Source organism: Leuresthes tenuis, unplaced genomic scaffold (assembly GCF_036924035.1).
Source record: "Leuresthes tenuis unplaced genomic scaffold, fLeuTen1.0.hap1 SCAF_7, whole genome shotgun sequence".
Lineage (NCBI taxonomy): Eukaryota > Metazoa > Chordata > Actinopteri > Atheriniformes > Atherinopsidae > Leuresthes > Leuresthes tenuis.
In genome coordinates, this window is record NW_027325361.1 from 3950674 (window position 1) to 3967661 (window position 16988).

General features: G+C 43.1%; 1 protein-coding gene across 1 annotated transcript in view; it reads right to left on the reverse strand.

The window, feature by feature from the left end:
* Positions 1-10226, reverse strand: part of igfbp3 (insulin-like growth factor binding protein 3) — a 41841-nt gene extending 31615 nt beyond the window's left edge. The window contains exons 1-3 of the mRNA XM_072388937.1: positions 9642-10226; positions 6832-7079; positions 3612-3731 (exon numbers count right to left, since the gene is read on the reverse strand). Of these exons, the coding sequence (XP_072245038.1) occupies positions 3612-3731; positions 6832-7079; positions 9642-10005 (732 nt within the window). The 5' untranslated portion in view covers positions 10006-10226. The remainder of the gene's footprint in view (positions 1-3611; positions 3732-6831; positions 7080-9641) is intronic.
* Positions 10227-16988: the final 6762 nt, after the last annotated feature.

Genomic DNA, 16988 nt, shown 5'->3' on the forward strand with positions numbered 1-16988 from the left:
GACTGTAGGCAGGGCACAATGAGGGTAATGATGGGTGGATGAAATGATGAATAAGAGAGACAGAGTGAGACTTAGAGGGGTGTAATGAGTGGGTCAGTGTAGGGAATGCATGGCCTGAACTGGGATACTGAGCCAATTCATGTAACTGCTGCTAAAAATATGTTTCTCTGCACTGTAGCTTAGGTAGGGCGACACTGCTCGGCTTCTCTTACAGGCCACTCATGTTACCAGCATACAGAAAACCACACAAACATGCGTGCCACCTCTTTCACTTGGATATATATTTCCATCTGTGATACTTACTAGCTACACCAATCAGCACAGATTGTCTGCATTTAAAAAAATACGAGAAAACACGAGTTTGAGTGGGTTGATAAGAGGAAAGTGTAATCACTCTGCATTACGGCAGGCTCCTCCCCCCACATTCGTGCTCCTCGTCTTCAGGAGAAATCAGAAGGCGCATCATACGTATCATCTTTTTTTTTAGTATTTGCTTATATTTTCTACAGACCGTCCAGCCAGGTAATGCTAAAGCAGTTTCATCCAAAGAAATAGATGAAAATAAGTTTGCAAACAGCTGAAGATATTACCAATAAAGTGTCTTTGTCCATAGTAGCCTGTCTAATCAACAGCTTTGCTTTTTGATTGGGTCCAGGCCTTTGACTGCACTCCTCAAAGAAACATTTGTCTGTGACATAAAACAACTGAAAAAGCTCCAGTTGAGCGCTGTGTAGATGTGCACGAGACAGATACTGCTCGCTTTTTTTCAGCACTGCAAGGCGTGTCTACTAAACAACAAACAGAGGCATGCTGAACTATTTTTACATCGCACCGCTTCACTCCCAAAACTCTTGCAAAACAGCCACATTTGCAAGGCTACACAGATCCGAGTCATGTTAAAATCCTGTTCAATTCATCCAACTAACCTTGTCACAAGTAGCTTGTTGGGGACAACCGTAGTCTTCCACAGAGTTAAAGTGATGCTTGACTCATGCTGGAAATAGAATGTAGCCAAGTTTTTCTGCTTTTAATCATGAAAAACAATTTCCAACTTAATACTCCTGCTCTCCAAACACCAGATACAGGATTTGCTATCAGGAGGGAGTCTGCTACTTTCATTATTCAGACTTGATAACATGGATTATTTTTCTTCTATGCACGAGAGCATTAACCTATAATGGTGCCAAACTCCCGCCCAACTTCCACCACAGTTGAGGCTTTACTCGCTGTGCCTCGGAAATACTTTGATACTAACGTCAAAATGAATCATTGGTTTTATACTTTGACTAAATAAAGACATAAATGATCCAAAGCTCCACCAGTACATTGATTAATGTTTGTTTTTGGCCACATAAGCAGCGATTATTGTTGTTTGCTGCTGAAAACGTACAGGAAACACACAGGAATCACGCATCGTGGAAGTCCTGAAGCCGATATGTTGTGTAGGAATTAAGTTCTCATGGTGTTTTTAACCGGCAAGCAGCCATTATGTTCTGCGGTGACTGTTATCCAAATTCAGCAGATGACACTTTGCATGGACCCTCCAGCTGTACATAGTCTAACTTCAGACAAGGCAAAGGTAAGTGTTTGACAATAAAACTGCCAGTTGAGTATTTTTTTGTTTTTATATTAGCAGTTTGGGCCGTTTACTGCATGCTCTCTCATACCGGATGAGTGCTTCAGATCTCAAAAGAGGGAGACTCTGAGGAAGAGAGAGGCCGAGTGGGATATAAGATTCCAAAAAAACAGACTGTAGTCTAAAAAAAATGGAAGAAAAAGTCCCCTAGAAGCTAAAACGTAACATTCGTTTCTCACTTTTCCTTTCATGGACAATTTTAAGCAGATGGGATGTGTTCACGTCTTACCTTTCAGGGACTTTTTAAAAATCTTGTTGAAATGTGGTAAAAAATATGGTAAAAATGTATTATATATATTATATATATATATATTAAGAAGGAAATTTAAGTTAGCGCCATCAGAAATGACTAAAATAGGCTTTTTCAACTCCTTCAGTGAGTATTGACACCTTTTTCAAACAAAGCAAAATCTGTCTACAAACACTGGTGTAACTCTAGAAGCTTTGGGGAGTTTCATTCTCCTTTTCTACTTCTGCGTGACTTAATTTGCGGAACATTATGCAATCCATTGTCAGCCCGAGCCCTACAATTACTTAGAAGTGGTGAACTTACAGTTGTGCTTTTACTTTCATCATTCTTGGAATGACCTCATCAGAAAGCCCCATTCAGTTCCTGGTATCGTACATACGTGAGAGATGCAACACCAGCTATCTTCAACAATCTGTGACTAAGTCATTTTCAAAGAATTTAAGATGCAATGACGGACAGTATATCACTTGTACAGTCTTCAGTCCGCCACCCAGCCACTCACCCATCCCTCCCAAACTCCCCTGCTCCCTTCTTTTCACAGTATTGTCACCCTAGACGGTTCACACGGTCTCCTCTTCGCCGTGTTTCCGGTCATAAATCTCTGCAACACACCGTGAAGGCACATCCCCTCGGATGGCTTTAACACAACACCCCCACTGGCCCTCTGAGAAAGGGCGACGAGACCTGGCACACCGCAGCATGCAACACTCACACATCCACAGACCAAAACCTGTCCCTTTGTGGACGTCTGATGATGAAATCCGGGAAAAGAACAAGGAAGAGTTTGGCATTAATAGCAGAACAATGAAGCCACGCTTCAAGAAATGTGGGGAAATAGGAGGATTTTGCAGTGTGTGTGTGTGTGTGTGACAGTTAGAGTTGAGTAATAGTGCTTGTGGGGTTTTTTGGTGACTCACACATTTCTCAGAATGGACTCCAGTTTGGTAAAAATCCCCCCGATGAGACTCCCAGTCTCATAAAAAAGGATGGTGGTATTTACTTGACACGCTGTGTATCTTAGCAATGCCCTACCTGCCTTCATCTATCACCTTCCTTTGTCTCGCCCCTCCTTCCCTCAGGTCAGCGCATGTCACCCGCCCAGCTACTCTGAAGTTTAGCAGCCACTCTGTTTTCCTTGTGTTTCCAATGAGCAGGCTATGGGTGGCCCCGGTCTGCTGCACCACGGACAAGAAAAACTAAACCAGTGACAGCCTGTTTGTTTTTTTTACCTCACCAACAGCACCCCACACCTACTCACCCCCACCAAAACTACCGCCATCAAACAAGCTGCATACATACACTCCCCTGCTGCCACATCTACCGTGCCACACACACGCCCAAACCGCATTCTTACATCCCTACCCCCCACACTCTCCCACACCACACACCCACAAACACACCTGACCGACTTCATTTCCTGTGAGGCATGAGTCAGACGGCTGCAGAGCATTTACCAGGGTAATACATGGTTATTAGCCATTCTGATAATATAGTGTTGATGTGGCTGTCAAGGCAACCTGAGCTGCAAAAAAAAAAGAAAAGAAAGAGGATTGCACATCTGTGGGTGGTTGGGATGAGTCTGAGGATTCTTTGGAAGTGTTCAGGCATGTGGTGGGTCTTTCTGCATGTCCGCAGGTGTGTGTGTGTGTGTGTGTGCGCGACAGAGAGACAGACACGGTGTGTAACAGCAGGGACAGAGATGAAACCGCATAAAGAGCCATTCACCTGTTTTTTCTTGTAGAAGCCCTTTCTGTCACAGTTGGGTATGCGGAAGCCTCTCGGGTTGAGCACATTGTTGATTTTAAGACTGTTCAGGATGCTCTCCATCTCCCGCCGACACGGCCCCTAGCAACACAGCAAATACACTTAAATACTAAGCACTTATCCATGCACAGTGACAGACATGAATACATCTGGAATGTTTGCTCAACTTCAACCCGAAATGTCCCATTAATCACCTCCTTAAGGTAAGTTGGACTGTCTTATCTGTCGAAAAAGTAACAATCTTCATTCTTGAAGTCATATAATCTTTAAATAAAGAGAAATTATTTTATGTTTGACTAATCCCTTTAAAAATAGACATTCTAAATGTCTTGTGCTTCAGTTTATGCATTAAAAACATCGAGCATGGCATTGTTTTAAATAACGTTCTGGATATCTAAGCATTTATGGTCTGAACAACACTGAGCTGCAGAGATAAACCCGCCGGTAGGTCCAAGTTGAAGAGGTTAAATCCCCAAATGAGATATCAGTTTTGTTAAAAAACTACTACTTTCTGTCCCAAAATATTTGTAATCAAAGCTTCTTTTTTTCTAAACAACTGTAAAGAAGGTAAAGCTACACTGTGGAGTTTTCAACCACAAATTGCAGAGTACAGTAATGTTTTGCACTGTTTGTACCTTGTGTTTTTGCCTCACATGCACGAGCCTCCACATGCATACCACCTACCCATGGGCTGACAATAAGATGCATTTTTGCCAGCTGCATACGGCTGAGGCGGAGCGGGAAGCCACTGTGGCGTTTTTCAGACAGCAGGCATCGGATCTTGGGACTGATTGTCTGTGTAGCAAATGATCAAATCCAAATGATGTGCCCGAACAGCACAGATCTTTCTGTTTGGGCCACCGCGGTAACAACATAGGCATAAGTAAATATGTGGCTATGCTGATGATAGGACTTTCCAACACAGAAGTTTGTCTGTGCAGAATCCTCCCCACAAAGAGCAAGGACGCAATTTATTTCTGTCTACAGACTGTTGATGTCTTGCAGCATCGACTCTTCTCATCGTTTGCGACACTCTGGATTTTATGGGGTTTTTTTGTGGCGCAGTGCGAGTGATAAAAAAGTAAAAATGCAAATTAAAAAAGTATCATCTGAGCAGCCATAACGTCCACAACAAGACACATCTGTACTCAATCACGTCTGATCACAATCTGATTACTAATCGTCTCCAAATGTGGTTTGGATCCAATCAGCAAATAAAAAAATGAAAAAATTCATTGTTTTCCAGACTTTTGGAGGTCATTCCAGATAGAATATTTGCCAAACTCGACCTACTGGTCCATGTTCTCCTCCTTTTACAATAAATCCGATTCCCAGTTTAGACCTTCGTGCAGGATTAAAACTTTAGTGGTGATGGTGGTGCTTGATACTGGGAAGCTATCTTGCAAGCAGTCGAACAAGCAGGACACCTGGTTTGATTTCAGCCATTTATTCTGAGACTTCCTTCTCTTGACTGCCTCCAGAGCTCATCATGGACACTTTTGATATTCTTACCAGTCTTTCCTAATGGTTATTTGTTCAGTATTATTAACTGAAGGCAATATCAAGGATAACTAGAGCTAACTAGTTCATGAAAGCAGGTTATATGCCTCTCAATATCACTTTATTTGCTTTCCTCAGTATGTGATGTTTTTGGATGTTTTAGATGGTATGTGAGCTAGAATCATGCTAACTAGCAAGCAGAAATCCCAGAAATACTGCAATTTCACACCTCTCAGCAACACCTGGAGAGGAAATCGGTCATATGCTACCTATGACAAACCCACATGGAGGGAATCCTGTTTGCAAGATAGGCCTCAACTCTCAATGTCTAGATAATGTGTTCCTAAATAGGTCGACAAACAATGTCAGATTTTCCTCCATTTTGCCTCTCAGACTTGGCAGATTTGTGTTGCACGAACCATCTTTTATCATGTTTTTCAGTGGCCAGCACTGTTGTGTTGCATCTAAAAGCTATTTTTCTCTCAGCATGCAATGCATCATAAATATAACTAAATGTATGTAACTTTAAATTCATACTAACATGCTGAGTAGAAAGAAAGCAAATCATACCCAGCGAGCAGAGCCTCTTAATTACAGATTCTTCAACTATCTGAAAGGCTCACATAGGTAAATTTGTACTAAATCAAAGTAGCTCGAGAGTGAGAAAACTAGCTGGCAATAATTTTCAGCTTCTGAATGAAAGACTCATGATGCATGGGTTCTGAATTGAGACTGGCAAAGAAAGAGAGATACAAATAATAGGGATTTAATTGCCTTTCTCTGTTGGTTTTAAAGTTAAGACTTTAAAGATTTAGTATTTGCTTAATACTCTTCAAAGTTTCTGTTTGCCTTTGAGACTTGGTTAACGAAAAATTGCTGGTTGCAGACACATAATTTAAATATGCTTAGCATATCAAAGAAGCATTCAGGAAGCTTTTTACAGCTTATACCAATACTGTTACATCTGAAAGTTTGTGCAACTACTAGCTGCCAAAATGAAATCTGCAACCGAAGCTTTGTTTAAAACGTGTTTTTCATTTGGCTTAAAACCAAAACACACCAACAAATTGTTCACCAGAGAGGAGTCCATCAAACACAAGTGAACTTCTTCAAGATATACAGTTGGCAGTACATCTCAACTCACGTGCCACTGGAACATGATAACAGATGAGGTAGCATGATTAAAAGGGTGTTAACTCTATTATGAAGTCAGTCAACAATGAAAGAAAACGTGGAGGTATTCCAGGCAGTGATCCTACCCTATCTCAGCTGTTTGAAGTTTTACTGTTCCAACCATCTGTACTTGGGCTTGATTGGCACGATCTAATGATCTTGCACATGGTTTCAACCACAGGCGTGATCAACCTGCCAGCATGCATCTAGCCAGGCGTGGAAAGCAAAGCGAAGGAAAGTCTGATGCATCTGAATTTCCTGAATCAACGGGTCACGTGTTTGTGTGCGTTTCAAGACCTTCGGAGGAAGCGGTTTTCTATCCAAGATGGTGTACTACATGTGTTTAAAACCAGGCAGCTTGCTTAGCTGTGCAACATTGTGTAATATATAATCCGCTGTGAATCCCTTGAACTCCACTAAAGCCAGCAGAAAGCACAGAGAAAATCTTTATGCGCCACTGGCATAACTATTTCTTACAGAAATTTCATCGCCTCTGGGTGTGACTTACATACTCAGACTCCCTCTTGTTCTCCAGGGAGAAGTTGTGCATGTCCATGTTGGCTCCTCCCGACACCGATTCCACCTTGTAGCTCTGCGTTTTCTTGTTCTGAGCCATCTGCAACAGCTTGTTATGCAGCGGAGACCTGGTGTCCATTGACCCCTGACTGTGACCACCCTTCACAGTCACCACGCCGGGCATCACTGTCATCGTCTGGGTCACGTTGGCATAGTCTTCAACTTGATTTCCAGTATTTTCTGTGTGGAAAAAGGTAGGTCATCAGTCTGACTGATGTTGAGTAACAAAACAAAAACTAAATTCAGTGACTCCTTCGTTCAGCACCATATGTGTGGAGGAAAGAGTTAGATATTACAAAACTCGGGCCTGTTTAAAAGTTCCAAAGTGTCTTCAAATTGTTTCCCACTAACATTTTTGTTTTCCTCTGAATCAAAGCAAACTTCAGCAAATGTTTAAGTGCTTATAAATGACAAAAAACTATCACTTCCTGCTAATATCTCACTCAGTCCCGATGGGAATTCTTGGCTGCGTAGGAGAGGCTTGTTTGAAACAGACTAAATAAAGTTATTTAGTTGCCTTCGGGGCTGTTTGGAGTCGGAGCTGAAGACAAATAATAAACAGAAACATGACGATTACATATCCACAAATCTCCACAGTATGCAGCCCAGGAGATGGAGGAGAACCTGAGGGTAAACAAGTCAGTTTAAGGCTGCAGAGAAGAAATGTTGAGTATAAGTGTGAATGTGTATATTAGGACTGGGAGAAGGTATGGGCAGGTAAAACTGAAGATGATGGAGCAGATATTGATAGCTTGAAGAAAGTTTACTGTCAAATTGTTTAACACAGAGCCGAGCAGGAACCATCTGCCCGAGAAGAAGGGGCTTCGAATACTCCTCCCTAATATCGGAGAGGACCAAACTCCATCTGCCACCTGGTTGAACACACCACCACAGTTGAAGGAGGAAACCAGGCCTGCAGACAGCGCCCTGGAAAGCCAGAGGCACGATGGGAATACTCATGCAGCGACTAACACACCCGAACAGTTTTAACTCGAAGCAGATTTTGTGTGCGCGAGCTGCGGTGAGGGCGGTGGATGGGCATGTAGGCGTGTAGCTCATGTGGGCAGGCAGGCTGGCAGCCGACCCTTTCTCTGTGGCTACCTGATCAATTAGTGACGTGGTGGGGCTCCGCCATCAGCAGAACTGGGAATAACAACATGGATGTCAACAACAGCCTCAGCAGAGTCAGGAACTGCTCTTTAACCTGAAACAGCCTGCTTATGGTTTTTCTGAAATCTTCAGCAATGCCCATAAACATCCATAACCGAGGACAAAAATACTGAGCCCTGTTTTAAATTCTTGCCGTCATTAATTTTTATTGTCAATATAAATGTTCATAAAAACCTTCCATGAAGGCAGGAGTCTTTTGGATAAACACATTACGCAGTTTGTTTGCATAATGGCACAGGAGTAAACAGCAGAGTTGGTCAACGTCTGAGAGGAGAAGCTGCTCTGGTGCTGGGGACAGATGGGAGTGGAAACCACTGGGCTGCAATGAGCCACTCTGCCCAACAGGGGCGCTTGAGATCAATTCCATCCCTTTCCCCCTCATCTCCAGCTGTGGAGATACTGTACATATGCTGGCACTGATATGTCCCACTGCATCTATTCTGCATAAGATACTCCAAAATTAGAACTATTTTAGTTTAGTCTGATATCATAGGCCTCAACTTGTGATAAACAATGTAAATAATAGAGAAGAAGAGATGAGGTCAAGAAATAACAGACTGACTGAATGAATAAGATAAACATAAGAGCTACAAGCATGTTTGAATGCGAATGTATGACAATGTGACTGTTGAGAGCTTGCACACAACACGTTACTGTGGCCAGACCAAATACCCAGAGAGAGGAAAACACACAGAGGCACCTGGAGGCCTCCCATCAGCTGCGCCTAAACACACAACTGTATGTATTCACATGGAAGTGGTATGTGTGCCGTTTGACCAGTGTGAGCAGCTTGCATCCATTCACACAAAACACCACGCACAGGATGTCTCTCAGTGTTGTGCAAGCGTGCATTTACTCAGTGCTCATTGGCAAAAGGTGTGTTTATTGTGTATCCTCCCTACCAGACACCTGAGATGTACTGGCTCACTCCTGAACTGGGGAATCTGCGTCACATATTTTCATGATGAAAATAAAAATCCCACGAGCTTTACTGACGGAAAAGACGGACATAGCAAAAGAAAAGGGACATGCTCTTCGCTCAGCCTCCGCTAAATACTGTGTACTTACAGTATGTATGTGGCATCCCTTAAATATTGGGTTGGAGGAGCCAGACTCTGCATGTGTGTGTGTGTGTGTGTGTTTGTGGACGAAGCTGGAGCATTGTTGTCCTTTACACTAAAACTGTGGGCAGGCAAACCCACATTTTAAAAATGTACGTTTTACGCGCGATTGTCAAAAGCTGTGCGCTCAAGAAAAAAAGTGACCGCCTCCAGAGCGACACCAATTGAATGATCCTCCGACCCTTAGTCGGTGTTATCCCTTCAAACTTCCAGAAGCTCATGGGATTTGTTGAACACAGCTGAGCGCGACAATTAGTGTGTTTTATATTGTGGAAGGTAGCGAAACATGCATATTGTTCCACCTTTAACCAGTCTATGCACTATCAACATTACGCGCTTAAAGAGGGAACACCCCCCTCACGGAGAGGGCGCCTGTCAAATCACCCAAACACACACGAGCAACAAGTAATGCATAAATCATAAAAAGCGCAAATGGAAAGCAGGAAACTACCTTGTTTGGGGGTTGGGATGAGAATGCTGTTGAGTTTTTTTGACGCGGCACTGGAGCACACTCCTCTTCCCTCCAGCAGAGCTTGCAGGGGTCTGTTCTCTCCGGGCTGGTGCTGGCAGGTTAAGCCGGAGCCGCAGCGCGCCGTGTACACTCCACACGCCTGTCCTTCGCCGAGGGCGCACGTCATGCAGCAGCCGCAGCCGGGCTCCCTCACCCTCTCCCCGCAGTCCTTCGGCAGCGGCTTGCACTGAAGCAGCGCGCTGGCGTCGCACGGTTCACATCGGACCACCGGTCCCACCGTGCCAGCGATCCGGACGAAAGCAGCCAGCGCGGCGGCAAGACAAAGCACACAGAGACCGGGCATTGTGCTGATTAAGCTGGTCACAAAGGGACAGTATGCGAGTTGTCACATAGGTTTAAGGGGACTCTCTGTGACACAGCGAGCCGGCTAGCCTTCTCCATCTGTATTTTCTTTTGCGCGAACTTCTCGTTTTATACAGGCGGAAAAAAAGAGCCAACAAGTCACACCCTCCTCCGTATGCATAATGTAAGCGGAGAGCCCCAATATGAGGGACCTCTACGGCTAGTCTCAGGAGAGGGCTGCTCAAACATTTAGCTGTTTGAGCTATAACACTTTCTGAGGACTGCTCATCTGCAGTGTATTCCGGCTAAAATTGCTTTTGGGGGGGAGAAAAAAAAAGGCGTTTGTTTCCATCTTGTCACAGGGAAGGACATTTCAGTGAGCTGCAGTTGGAGCTTGACAATGTTGGGTACATTTCTTCTCAATGTTTGCTAATAGAAATGTTCTTTTTACACATTACATGCATGTATGCACATTTCAACAAGAGAGAGAAAAAAGCTGCCTCAGAGTCATTCATGTGTGTTGTGTGGGGCTTCTGCGCCACTGGCATCAATGGTATGAATGTGAATGCCATTAGTGATACCCCCCACAGGCAATAATGATACAACATTCCTCTGGGCAGGTGTGTAGTTGCCTGTACTCCATATTAACTCACAAAAACAACAATTACTTGGCATGCAACCCGTGTGTATGTGTGGCCGCTTCCTCACGTGTAGGTGCAACCATGAAGGTATTGTTTTACTGTTTTGGTCGGTTAAAACTGCAGCTACACATATTGGTCAGAACACCAGCACGTGCCTGCCAGACTGCATACCTGACCCCGTCTGCAGCAGTGCTCACCTTTCACAGACCCTCAGCAGCAGACCTGGTGATCTGGCACTTCGCGTCGCTCCCCCCACCCTCCAGCCCAGTCATCCAGACACCCTGCTCCTTCCCTCATTCATGCCCCCACCCCTCATCGACCCCACAGGATTTCAAATTATTAGAGAGAAAACGTTCAGATTGTGCAGGCTCAGCATCGGCCCCCTGTCCGGTATATCCTCCTGTTCTGCAATAACATACACGAGAGGGGGGTACACACTGAGAAAATAAAGCAATCAGTATCGGTCATTGTGTGATTTCTACCACAGAAGCAGAAAAAGTGTTGAGACTGCATTATGGAAAAACAAGCAAAGCGTAAGGAAACACCCGGAGAACAGCAAAAAAGGTCTCCAGCTAAGATTAGTTTTCTTATTGCTTGACATATTTTCTGTTTCTGTTTTATTTTCACATGTGAAATATTTAGTGTCCGACCTTTGGGCTGTTTACTGTCTGCCTGTCTGTCCAGGGGTGATTTCCCAAAACCGCTTTAAACTAATTCAACAAAAAGACACTCTTTGCATGCCGTTTCCTCTCTGAATGAATCCAGTCCACTTCTGGTTTGTTCTGTCATGATACCAAGGCGACAGGATTCATTTGTGTGTTGTTATATTTTTTTCTCCAGTTTGATCTAAACTCATCTTCAGACAACACTCCGCCCATAAATCATTTGCTGAAATATTGTGTGAACAAATGACTGTGGTAAAGACGAGAAGATCAGGGGCTACACAAGGATCCTCCCATCCATGTTCAAAAGTTAGAATAAATGATTAATGGCCTGGGCATCGTTGCATTGTGGCATATTAAAGACTAAGATTAACGTAACTCTTGATAAATAAATCTATTAATTAACTGAAGAAACTGAGGACAAACTCATCTGGTTTTGAATACTGTATAATTTGGGCAGTTTGTGTATAATGAAAAGATGAAAACCACCCTTAGGTCTCATTTCCTAAACCACATGTTCAGCTTGAGATACTCCATCATTCTGAATGATTTTGTCTCCATCTTACATTTTCACCCTCTGTCTTCTCCATCTCGAGAAATCTGAAAATCCTCCTTTGCTTGTCCCTCTCCATCAACATATCTTTGTTAAGCTGCCACAACCCAGTACATTCCAGACCATAAATCATTTTTATATAAGGCAAGTGGCAACATCTGGCCAAATCTACAGAACAAAAGGTTGTGGATTGATTTATTAATTACCCTCCACCAGGAGTGATTTTTACCTGCAAATTTCCTTCTTGACAACACGTGTTTTCTTTCACATAAGAGCTATATCATCAGCACAAGCTGCACCCGCTGACCACGTCATGACTTGCACATCACTTGATAAAAAGCAGTCATTTTACATTCTGTGCAGCACAGATCATTCTGACAGCTTTGTTATTTTGCGTTTTGTCCTTTACAATGTGCTGCAGTTTCTTCAAAGTAGATTTTAGCAGATAGTAGATAGTTTCTTTCAACAAACTAACGTACCTCTTCACACGTAAATATATTAATTAAGCGACAGAAACTGAGGACAAACTCATCTTGTTTTGAATACTCTGACATCTCCCAGATGACGTAAATCAGCAGTCACCAAAGAAACAATTTAGAAAAATGCCTCGACAGGTAACATGTGGTTGAAAGCTCTTGTGAGAAGCTCAGAAGTTAATACCACAAGTTGAATGTTTTTGTTAGATCGCTTAACTTTCAAAGGTTTTTTAGATAACAACTTGCACCCCAAAGTAAGTGCTGATACCAGTACAGTTGATCTGTACCCAGGAGCAAAAATAATCACTTGTTGCTCGGGAAAACTGTGCACGACTACAACAACTGGAGGTGTTTTCACACATTAACACAGGAGGTGCTCAGACGATTTGGACCGGATTATTTCCGCACGTTTCTCACGTACTTCACAGCGGACACAGACTTTCTGCTGGTAAATTCATGTGTGCCACGTTTGAACATCGTCTGATCTGTTTATCTTTCCAACATTTTCCTTTGAGACTCGGTGGAAAATCAATTAATCGTCCAACATGGGAAAACATGAGCAAAGCATAGCATAAACAGTGAGTAAGAATAAGAATGAAGATTAAGACTAAATAAATATAACTGGGTTGGACAGGTGACCAAAACCCTTCATCCTCCAAATACAGACATTTTTTGGCCGGTTAAAACGCTCTTGAATTGGAATGACACAATCCATGAAGTTATTTTTGTGTTCACACACATGAAAACAGTGTTAGGTTTATACCAATAAAATCCCACTTAGTTAAATATCCATAAATGTCTCTTTGTTTTGGGGCTGTGGTGCTGTAACAGGAGACCCCTGCTGCACACAGTGTGTCAGAGATGAGAAGCTCTGAACAAAACCCATAGTTAACGACACTCTTCCAGTCCATTGCAGACATGATCGTGTTGGATCTGGTGGGACTGCAGCTATGTTGCATGTTCATTTTATGCTGTTACCAATTTTTAAAGAGTGTAACGTTAAAACAACGAATTCAATGAGAAATACAAAAAAAATCCAAGTAAACTCGTCCCTTTGCAATTGAGTCTTCACAGTCAAATTAGCCTTCTTATGGCATTCAGCAAATTCCAATTGGCTAACTGGACTGAGATCAAATATTCCTTTAAGCAGCCTAATGAAGCCCTTCCTAATTAAATGGGACATCTGTTCTAACTTCATAACCATCCTTGCACTGCAGCCCAAATATTTGAAGATAGTCTTTGTGTTGTTTGCTTTCCCGTCATGAAAATGATTAACATGTAATTTTGTTGGATAATGTTGACTGTGGTTTGCAGGCAAATAAACATGAATAATGTGTACTGCCAGCTTTGCGTTGAGAAAAATCATTTGATGCTCCTTAACTCAGCCGAGGTGCTGACAGCGAAGACAGGCCTCGCCCGTCATGGGAAACGGCATCGGCCAATCGAGAGGGGATCATTTTTTCAGGCAGATGTTGCATATGGGTTGTTTTTTGGGCCTCCAAATGACAAGAATGAAGCATGAAGCATGGAGAAAATCTGGTGGGCCAACAGGAATCTAAGGATAAATTGGTAAATGTTGGGAATCTATTATTTCCATCATAATCAAAACTGACATCTAACATTACCACTTAATGATTTTAACTGTCTTTTAACTTCAGTAGAGCAAAGAAAACGGGATGGAACCGTATGGAAGATGCCAACTTGGGTCGCATGCATCTGCCTTTGTAAACCGCCACAGTCAGACCCCATTAATTTGTCTGTTTTGAGGTTAGGGCCGACATTTGAATCGTTTACCAGAATGTTCTAGGCCTACGCTTGTTTGTGTAACTGAATCTGAGTTAGAGCTTCTTTTAAGGCTTTCATTTGAGCGAAAGTAGGTAAATTATTGTCTGCATACTCCTGTTTAGCTTTTATTTGTCTATTAACTTCCATAATCAAGAGATTTTCCACATAACAGCTATGAAAGTGACTTATATTTATTGTGTGTGTTAATGTACTTTCTAGGAAATCGTTGGACTGACTCTGGGATAAATCTACCAGAAATGATAAGTGTTTACTTTATGGGTTTTATGGCGCAGGTTTTGCTGCTGTAACACAATCCTTTTTCATAGAGACAGTGGTGGAGCTTTTATTAAAATCTATTAAATGCCACGCATGCTTTTAAAACCAGGCGTTGTTTATTGATTGTAGTTATGGAGTGGGGGGGTGGCTGCTCTACAGGAATGAACTCTTCCTGTTGTATCTGTTTTCAATAAATTGATGGAATGAACATGGTCTGCCTGTTCTCTGTCACTGTCTGCGTGACATGGTTAGAGAAACATCTGGAGACAAGAAGAGAAAGATGAGAGGAGGAATGTGCAGCGCTGGAGAGGCGAAGACAGAACACAAAAAGTCAAATATCTGTAGGGTTTTTTTCTTTATCAGGGCAGCTGCTTGTGGGAGCAAAGACACTGCATGGAGGTGAGAGTTCGAACATGCGCTATGATGTGTTTGTGTTGAAGTCTTTGCTAGTTGTGGGGCTTGAGCTAGATATGCCTGGCAGCCCTCAGCAGGAGTTCTTAGTCTAATTACCCTAACAGGCAGTTTGAATCCTTGGATTGATCTAATGCCTGGAGGCCAGGTACGGCATACTAAGCAGCATATCGAAGAAAGGTCAGAGTTATGTACATGGATTCTACGACTGCCTTTAGGTAAGCAGTCCTCCCACAGGAAGCCGGGTGAAGTAGGGCCAGGCTGCTGGGGGAGGAAGAAACTATCTCGCCTGGCACTCTGAGGTTGACCAACTCAAGTGACACTTTCCTGAGAGTGTGCCAATTCCAGGCTGCTAAGAGGATCTGTTTCTCTTCCTGTCCTGACACACATATCCAGCTCAAGCCACTCAGTAGTCTTCAGGCTTGCTGATCACCAGGCGCTTGAAATACACGTTTACACTTTCTAAAACCTCAAATCAGAGGAAGTTAGAACAACAAATTGAGAAAAAGAAGCTATTCTTACCTTACTTTGACCTTTTTTGCATCCATCCATTTTCTACACCCGGTTAATCCATCGGTCGGGTTGCGGGGGGGGGGCTGGAGCCTATCCCGGCGGTCATCTGGCGAGAGGCGGGGTTCACCCTGGACAGGTCACCAGTCCGTCACAGGGCCAGTTGGTATGTATACATTAAATATGATCCTTGTCTTGACAGTTTTCAATTTAGCAGACATCCATTCCTGTATTTCAGGCTCTTAACTCATTCTAAATTAAGTATAACTGAAGCTGATAGAAGCACATGGACAAGCGATTACTGTGGAAAACCTTTATCAAGCACTACAATACAGAGTTCCATTCACAAGCTTTACTGTGCAGAAAAGAAGCCTGATGTTAACCTCGTCCAGAGGCGGCGTCCACTTCTCTGGGCTCGGAGGCGTCTGGGATGGACCGTCACACGGTGGAAACGTGTGCTGTGGTCAGACCCATCAGTATTCCAGATCTTTGTTGGAAGAAATGGATCAAAGAGCAAAAGCAGCATCCAGCCTGCTGTCAGCAACCAGTCCCTGCAGCCAGGCTCTGTGATGGTATGGGGTTGGATCAGGGGGCAAAGCTCATTTCTACTTCTGTGACGGCAGCATTAATGCAGAAAAGCTCACTGAGATTTTATGGCAGCATATGCTGCCTTCAAGGCCCCATCTTTTCCAGGGACATCCGTGCATTGTTCAACAAGACAACTTAAAACATCATTCTGCCGTCCTGTCTGCAGACCAAACCTGTTTTTTTTATTAATGCAGCATCATTTTATTGAAGGTGGCGTGGTGGTTAGCATCGTCGCCTTGCAGCAAGAGGGTTCCTGGTTCAAATCCCAGCTGAGGTCTTTCTGAGGGTCCTGCAGAAAGGATTAGATCAGAGAGTGTTTGGAAGATTAGATTTATCTGGGAATGCATCAAAGTTTTTAAAGAAGACTGAAGCAGATATCGAAATGGTGGAGGTGATGAAGAGGTGTTTGTCTCTTGTTTTGGAGTGGAGAGGGTTTCAGTGAGCTCAGGAGGAGCAGACAGGACGTCTGAAGCCAACAAACAATTCATCCATAAGTTTATTTTTAAGCAGTAGAAGCTGTATCTATTTATTTATTTTTAAGTAATCCTCACCCTCAGAGGAAGAGTTTTTAATCTATAAAACTGTTTTGGTTTTTTGGGGTTTGCAACCTAACCATATTGGTTTGTCGGTTTTGTTCCAGCCAAGAGGCTCTAATAAACAAAGGGTACACTCCCTTTCCAGCACCAAACTGCACACAGACACATTTTAGGACCAGCTGGTGGACATAGCAGTGCATTTAGTAGCAAAAGACCCAAAAATGTCCCTCAGGGGTTGGAATCAAGAGTCAAAAGCAGAGCTGGAAGAGATGAATACTGAAGTTAACGCTGACCAGGTGGCCAGAAACTTGATATCAAATGAATGATGGAAATTATGTTTTCTTGTAACTGCAAACAAGCTGCCTTTTAAGACCCAATAATGAGGAGTCAAGGCTTGGCTCGAACCTTGTTGCTGTACAACTTGCCACTCTAAAAATCTGAGACAAAAACTAAGCTTAAACTCAAGTTCTTAGCACTGAAAAGTACCAAGACAGCATGGAACATGCTTGAATAGCTTGAGCTTTGAATTATTTGACATAAGCACGG